The 7,488-nt window shown below is 49.6% G+C and overlaps 1 protein-coding gene across 1 annotated transcript in view; it reads left to right on the top strand.

Annotated features, from left to right (window-relative positions):
• Positions 1–7,488, top strand: part of LOC106590542 (contactin-associated protein-like 2) — a 353,707-nt gene that overhangs the window by 248,600 nt on the left and 97,619 nt on the right. Inside the window, exon 16 of the mRNA XM_045710796.1 lies at positions 6,112–6,268. Within this exon, the coding sequence (XP_045566752.1) occupies positions 6,112–6,268 (157 nt within the window). The remainder of the gene's footprint in view (positions 1–6,111; positions 6,269–7,488) is intronic.

The raw sequence follows: 7,488 nt of genomic DNA, 5'->3' as shown, positions 1-7,488 counted from the left end.
GTCCCTCTATCAATCTGCTCTCCCGTATCAATCTGTTGTCCATCTATCAATCTGCTCTCCCCGTATCAATCTGTTGTCCATCTATCAATCTGCTCTCCCCGTATCAATCTGCTCTCCTCGTATCAATCTGCTCTCCCCGTATCAATCTGTTGTCCCTCTATCAATCTGCTCTTCCTGTATCGATCAGCTCTCTCTGTATTGATCTGTTGTCCCTCTATTGATCTGCTCTCCCTGTATTGATCAGCTCTCTCTGTATTGATCTGTTGTCCCTCTATCGATCTGCTCTTCCTGTATCGATCAGCTCTCTCTGTATTGATCTGTTGTCCCTCTATTGATCTGCTCTCCCTGTATTGATCAGCTCTCCCTCATATATAACTGTAAACACACAACTAGCTGGCCTTACAGAGACACACACACACACACACACACTCCCAATGTCTTATCTGAGTGTGTCATTACACACACACACACACACACACACACACACACACACACACACACACACACACACACACACACTCCCAATGTGTTATCTGAGTGTGTCATTACACACACTCCCAATGTGTTATCTGATTGTGTCATTACACACAGTCCCAATGTGTTATATGAGTGTGTCATTAGTAATTATATAGTCTGATTTGAAATCCTTCAGATCTGTATTCTGACTCTCTCAAATGTTTCTATTCATTCTGTTTTACATACCTGTTCTCTCTCTGTGCAGCTCAGGGAAGAGGGGAGTCTCAAAACGAGGTAGTCTTGGTTAAGATGGAGAGAGTTTGTGTGTGTGTGTGTGTGTGTGTGTGTGTGTGTGTGTGTGTGTGTGTGTGTGTGTGTGTGTGTGTGTGTGTGTGTGTGTGTGTGTCTGGGCAAGCCTAGCAGACAGATAAAGCTTTGTCAGGCTAAGTACCATAGTGGGGCTTCCCAAAGAGGAGCAACACCATACAACAGCTGTTATCCAGGTCTCTCTTCCCTCTGCTTCTTCCTTTTTCCCCTGTGAAGGATTTAAGTGTTCGGGATTTAGCTCTGTGACAGGAGGGAAGGGATGAACAGAGCAAGAAAATATAGGAGAGACAGACTTTTTAATTTCACTAAGAAGCTGAGGGATGGGGCTGGAGAGATGTAACCACTCTCAAATTCATAGTCAGAGCTACGCACGCACGCACGTACGCACGCACACACACAGACACACACACACACACACACACACACACACACACACACCCACACACACACACACACACACAGCCACAACACATATACCCAATGTTTGATGCGATTTTAGAAATGCAGGAATCATTTGTACCACCTTCGTGAGACAGAGATATTGTGGGTTTCAGAGATAACCATTGTTGTTTCTTACTCCTCTCCTCCCTATACTGGCTCTCTTCAATTATAATATTCTTTGCATTTTAAATTTGGGATTTTATCATAAACAACAGAAGAGAAGACCAATATCCTTGTATTGTGAACGTTATTTAAAATAAATTGAATAGCAATCTTATCCTATCTCATATACAATGCTTTCAGAAAGTCTTCAGACCTCTTGACTTTTTCCACATTTTGTTACGTTACAGCCTTATTCTACAATTGATTAAATTGTTTTTCCCCCCTCATCAATCTACACACAATACCCCATAATGATAAAGCAAAAACAGGAATATCACAATTACATAAGTATTCAGACCGTTTACTCAGTACTTTGTTGAAGCACCTTTGGTAGTGATTACAGCCTCAAGTCTTGGGTATGACGCTACAAGCTTGGCACACCTGTATTTGATGAGTTTCTACCATTCTTCTCTGCAGATCCTCTCAAGCTCTGTCAGGTTGGATGGGGAGCGTCGCTGCACAGCTATTTTCAGGTCTCTCCAGAGATGTTAGATCGGGTTCAAATCCGGGCTCTGGCTGGGCCACTCAAGGACATTCAGAGACTTGCCCCGAAAACACTTCTGCGTTGTTTTGGCTGTGTGCTTAGGGTTGTTGTCCTGTTGGAAGGTGAACCTTCGCCCCAGTCTGAGGTCCTGAGTGCTCTGGAGCAGGTTTTCATCTAGGATCTCTCTGTACTTTGCTCCGTTCATCTTTCCCTCAACCCTGACTAGTCTCACAGTCTCTGCCACTGACAAAACATCCCCACAGCATGATGCTGCCACCTGTCACGTCCTGGCCAGTAAAAGGGGCTATTTGTCATTGTAGTTGGTCAGGGCGTGGCAGGGGGTGTTTGTTTTGTGTGGTTGGGTATTGTGGGTTTAGGTTCTAGTTTTCTTATTTCTATGTTTATCTAGCTTTTCTAGTTCTATGTGAGTTTTGTCAATGACCTCCAATTAGAGGCAGCCCCCCCCAAAAAATGGGGGGGGGGCATACGGGGAGTTGGGCTGAGTCAGGGGGGAGCCCTGACCTAACTTCCCGGGCGTACAGGGGAGAGCCGTGGAGCAAAGAGGAGCCAGTCAAGGAATCAAGCGAGGAGCTTGACGCGAGATTCCGGAGAGAGGTACTGGCGGAAAAGGCACGAAGGAGCACCTGTGCTTACTATGGGGAGCGACGGAGCAAGCAAGCACCGTGTTATGCGGAGATACGCACGGTATAGCCAGTGCGCAGCTACAGCCCGGTACGCTTGGTGAAAGCTCCTCACAGGTGTCATGCTAGAGCCAGCATTGAGCCAGGACCGGTGATGCAAGTTGCAAGCATCAGACCGCCGGTGAGGGTTCATGGCCCAGTGTATCCTGTTCCTGCTCCTCATACTCTTCCTCCAGTGCGTCAGCCCAGTCCAGTGCGTCCTGTTCCTGCTCTCCGCACTAGCCTTGAAGTGCGTGTTACTAGTCTGGCGCCTCCAAAGCCAGTCCCACGCATCAGGCCTCCGGTGCGCCTGCCCAGTCCAGTACGTCCTGTTCCTGCTCCTCGCACTAGCCTTGTGGTGCGGGTTACTAGTCTGGCGCCTCCTAAGCCAGCCCCACGCATCAGGCCTCCAGTGCGCAGTCCCAGTCCAGAGCTTCCGGCGACAGTTCCCCATCCAGAGCTTCCGGTGACAGTTCCCCGTCTAGAGCTTCTGGCGACAGTTCCCCGTCCAGAGCTTCCGGTGACAGTTCCCCGTCCAGTGCTTCCGGCGACGTCCTACAGTCCGGAACCGACAGAGACGGCCTACAGTCCGGAACCGACAGAGACGGCCTACAGTCTGGAACCGGCAGAGACGGCCTACAGTCCGGAACCTGCAGAGACGGCCTACAGTCCGGAGCCTGCAGAGACGCTCCTCAGCCCTGAGCCTCCAGCGACGCTCCTCAGCCAGGAGCCTCCAGCGATGCCCCTCAGCCAGGGGCCTCCAGCGACACCTGTCAGCCTGGGGCCTCCAGCGACGCCTCTCAGCCTGGGGCCTCCAGCGATGCTCCCCAGTCAGGAGCCTCCAGAGACGCTCCCCAGCCCGGAGCCTCCAGCGACGCTCCTCAGCCAGGAGCCTTCAGCGACGCCCCTCAGCCAGGGGCCTCCAGCGATGCCTCTCAGCCCAGGGCCTCCAGCGATGCCTCTCAGCCCGGGGCCTCTAGAGATGCCTCTCAGCCCGGGGCTTCCAGCGATGCCTCTCAGCTCGGAACCTCCAGCGACGCTCCTCAGCCAGGAGCCTCCAGCGATGCCCCTCAGCCAGGGGTCTCCAGCGACGCCTCTCAGCCCGGGGCCTCCAGCGACGCCCCTCAGCCAGGGGTCTCCAGCGACGCCTCTCAGCCCGGGGCCTCCAGCGACGCCTCTCAGCCCGGGGCCTCCAGCGACGCCTCTCAGCCCGGGGCCTCCAGCGACGCCTCTCAGCCCGGGGCCTCCAGCGATGCCTCTCAGCCCAGAGTCTGCTGAATGGGAGCTACGGCCAGAGCCAGAGCCACCTCTGTGGTGGGAGGATTGGGAAGGGGGGGGTGAAGCACAGGAACCGTCATTGACGGTGGCCACCCTCCCTTCCCTCCCTTTAGGTTTGGGGTTGTTTTTTGTGGGTTTTGTTTTGAGGTGCATTCGGGGTCTGCACCTTTGGGGGGGGGGTACTGTCACGTCCTGGCCAGTAAAAAGGGGTTATTTGTCATTGTAGTTGGTCAGGGCGTGGCAGGGGGTGTTTGTTTTGTGTGGTTGGATATTGTAGGTTTAGGTTCTAGTTTTCTTATTTCTATGTTTATCTAGCTTTTCTAGTTCTATGTGAGTTTTGTCAATGACCTCCAACTAGAGGCAGCTGGTTGTTGTTGTCTCTATTTGGAGGCCATATATAGTTGTGTTTGTTTTCACTGGGTTTTGTGGGTGGTTGTTTCTAGTCTATGCACCTTACTGGACCGTTTTCGTCGTTTGTTTTGTGTTGATTAAGTGTTTTCTTCAATAAATAAGAGGATGAGCACTTTACCCGCTGCGTTTTGGTCCCCCTTCAACGACGGGCGTTACACCACCACCATGTTTCACCATAGGGATGGTGCCAGGTTTCCACCAGATGCTTGGCATTCAGGCCAAAGGCTCTCCAATCTCCACAGAGAAACTCTGGAGCTCTGTCAGAGTGACCTTCGGGTTCTTGGTCTCCTCCCTGACCAAGGCCCTTCTCCCCCGATTGCTCAATTTGACCGGGCGGCCAGCTCTAGGAAGAGTATTGGTGGTTCCAAACTTCTTTCACTTAAGAATGATGGAGGCCACTGTGTTCTTGGTGATCTTAAATGCTGCAAACATTTTTTGGTACACTTCCCCAGATCTGTGCCTCGACACAATCCTGTCTCGGAGCTCTACGGACAATTCCTTATACCCCATGGCTTGGTTTCTGCTCTAACATACACTGTCAACTGTGGGACCTTTATATAGAAAGATGTGTTTGTCTTTCCAAATAATGTCCAATCAATAGAATTTACCACAGGTGGACTCCAATCAAGTTATAGAAGCATCTCAAAGATGATCAATGGAAACAGGATGCACCTGAGCTCAATTTTGAGCTAGCTAACATAACGGTACATAATGCTATGTGGTCCATAAGGACAGCGTTGCTAATACATTGTCAGCCAACATAACATGTAACATAACTTATTTGAAAAATCATTACTCATCGGACTTCAGGCTGCATATTTTCCGCCATTTTCTTCAAATCTGAAAATGTTGTGAAGCCACGCCCATTTTCTGAAGAATGGCATTAAGCACCAGTGTCCACTGCTTGTGTACTTTGTATTTTGGAAAATGTTGACATACTGACTGTATCCATACTATGACCAATAAGCATACTACATACTCAGTTTATGTCACAAATAGTACGGTTAGTGCGGTTAGTAGGAGTATTCGACCACAGCTCTGCTCTTTCCATGACATAGACTGACCAGGTGAATCCAGGTGAAAGCTATGATCCCTTATTGATGTCACTTATTAAATCCACTTCAATCAGTGTAGATAAAGGGGAGGAGACAGGTTAATGAAGGATTTTTAAGCCTTGAGACAATTGAGACATGGATTGTGTATGAGTGTCATTGAGAGGGTGAATGGGCAAGAGAAAATATTTAAGTGCCTTTGAACGGGGTATGGTAGTAGGTGCCAGGTGCACCGTTTTGAGTGTGTCAAGTACTGCAACGCAGCTGGGTTTTTCATGCTCAACAGTTTCCCGTGTGTGTCAAGAATGGTCCACCACCCAAAGGACATCCAGCCAACTTCACACAACTGTGGGAAGCATTGGAGTCAACATGGGCCAGCATCCCCGTGGAACGCTTTCGACACCTTGTAGTCCATGTCCGAACGAATTGAGGCTCTTCTGAGGGCAACTCAATATTAGGAAGGTGTTCCTAATGTTTTGTAAAGAGTGAACTCCCGAGTGCAGCGGTCTAAGGCACTGCATCTCTGCATCTCAGTGCTAGAGGCGTCACTACAGTCCCTTGTTCGAATCCAGGCTGTGTCACATTTGGCTGTGATTGGGAGTCCCATAGGGTGGCGCGCAATTGGCCCAGTGTCATCCGGGGTAGGCTGTCATTATAAAGAAGAATTTGTTCATAACTAACTTGCCTAGTTAAATAAAGGTTAAATAAAAAAACACAAAGAGACACAAGAAAGAGAGACTTACATTGGAATGGATTTGGGATCTTTAAAAGTTTGTGTGTTTTTATACTGATATCCCTGTGTGTGTCTGTGTCTCGTCAGAGGGAACCCCCTACACATGGTGGGTGGGTAGGAGCAGTGAGAAACATTTCTACTGGGGAGGATCAGGGCCGGGGATACAGAAGTGTTCCTGTGGTATCGACAGGAATTGTACTGACCCCAAATACGACTGTAACTGTGACGCTGACCACAAACAATGGTGAGTACAGGCATGGGGTTGTGTGTGTGTGTGTGTGTGTGTGTGTGTGTGTGTGTGTGTGTGTGTGTGTGTGTGTGTGTGTGTGTGTGTGTGTGTGTGTGTGTGTAGGTGTGTATGCGTGTGCAGTCACATTTGCATGTGTTTCTGATTCATATAACATTTTACATGCATTTTCAATATTCGTATGATGCGCTTTTTGCGGCCTTCTTTGAATGCATTTGTTAAAAGAGTGTCTGCTGAATGACTGATTTATCGAATGTAAATTTAACAGACAGAAACAACAGGGTATGTGTTGTGTGTTGAGGCAGTGAGCGATGTCTCCCCTCCTCCAATAATAACACAACGTTGTGTTTCCTCTATCATTTTCTCTCTTCCCATCTCCCCCTCTCTCTTCCCATCTCCCTGTCTCCCTGTCTCTCTTCCCATCTCCCCCTCTCTCTTCCCATCTCCCTGTCTCTCTTCCCATCTCCCTGTCTCCCTGTCTCTCTTCCCATCTCCCCCTCTCTCTTCCCATCTCCCTGTCTCTCTTCCCATCTCCCCCTCTCTCTTCCCATCTCCCCCTCTCTCTTCCCATCTCCCCCTCTCTCTTCCCATCTCCCTGTCTCTCTTCCCATCTCCCCCTCTCTCTTCCCATCTCCCCTCTCTCTTCCCATCTCCCTGTCTCTCTTCCCATCTCCCCCTCTCTCTTCCCATCTCCCCCTCTCTCTTCCCATCTCCCTGTCTCTCTTCCCATCTCCCCCTCTCTCTTCCCATCTCCCTGTCTCTCTTCCCATCTCCCCATCTCTCTTCCCATCTCCCCCTCTCTCTTCCCATCTCCCCATCTCTCTTCCCATCTCCCCCTCTCTCTTCCCATCTCCCTGTCTCTCTTCCCATCTCCTTGTCTCTCTTTCCTTCTCTCTCGGTCTCTTTTTACAGTAACAGATGAGTGTTATTGTGTCTCTCCCTCTTTCCATTAGTAATGTGTGTATTCATGTTTTTTTCTCTGAGCTATAGCACACACGTCACTATTTCCCCTCATAATGTTGGGATCATCACACACACACACACGCACATGCAAACACAAGCACTCACACACACGCACACACACACACATGCAAACACACACACACACACGCACATGCAAACACAAGCACTCACACACACACACACGCACACACATGCAAACACAAACACGCACACACACACACACGCACATGCAAACACAAGCACTCACACACACA

The sequence above is a fragment of the Salmo salar genome, chromosome ssa29, assembly GCF_905237065.1.
Source record: "Salmo salar chromosome ssa29, Ssal_v3.1, whole genome shotgun sequence".
Lineage (NCBI taxonomy): Eukaryota > Metazoa > Chordata > Actinopteri > Salmoniformes > Salmonidae > Salmo > Salmo salar.
The sequence above is the reverse complement of the archived record's forward strand: the minus strand, read 5'-3'. Positions and strand labels throughout refer to the sequence as shown.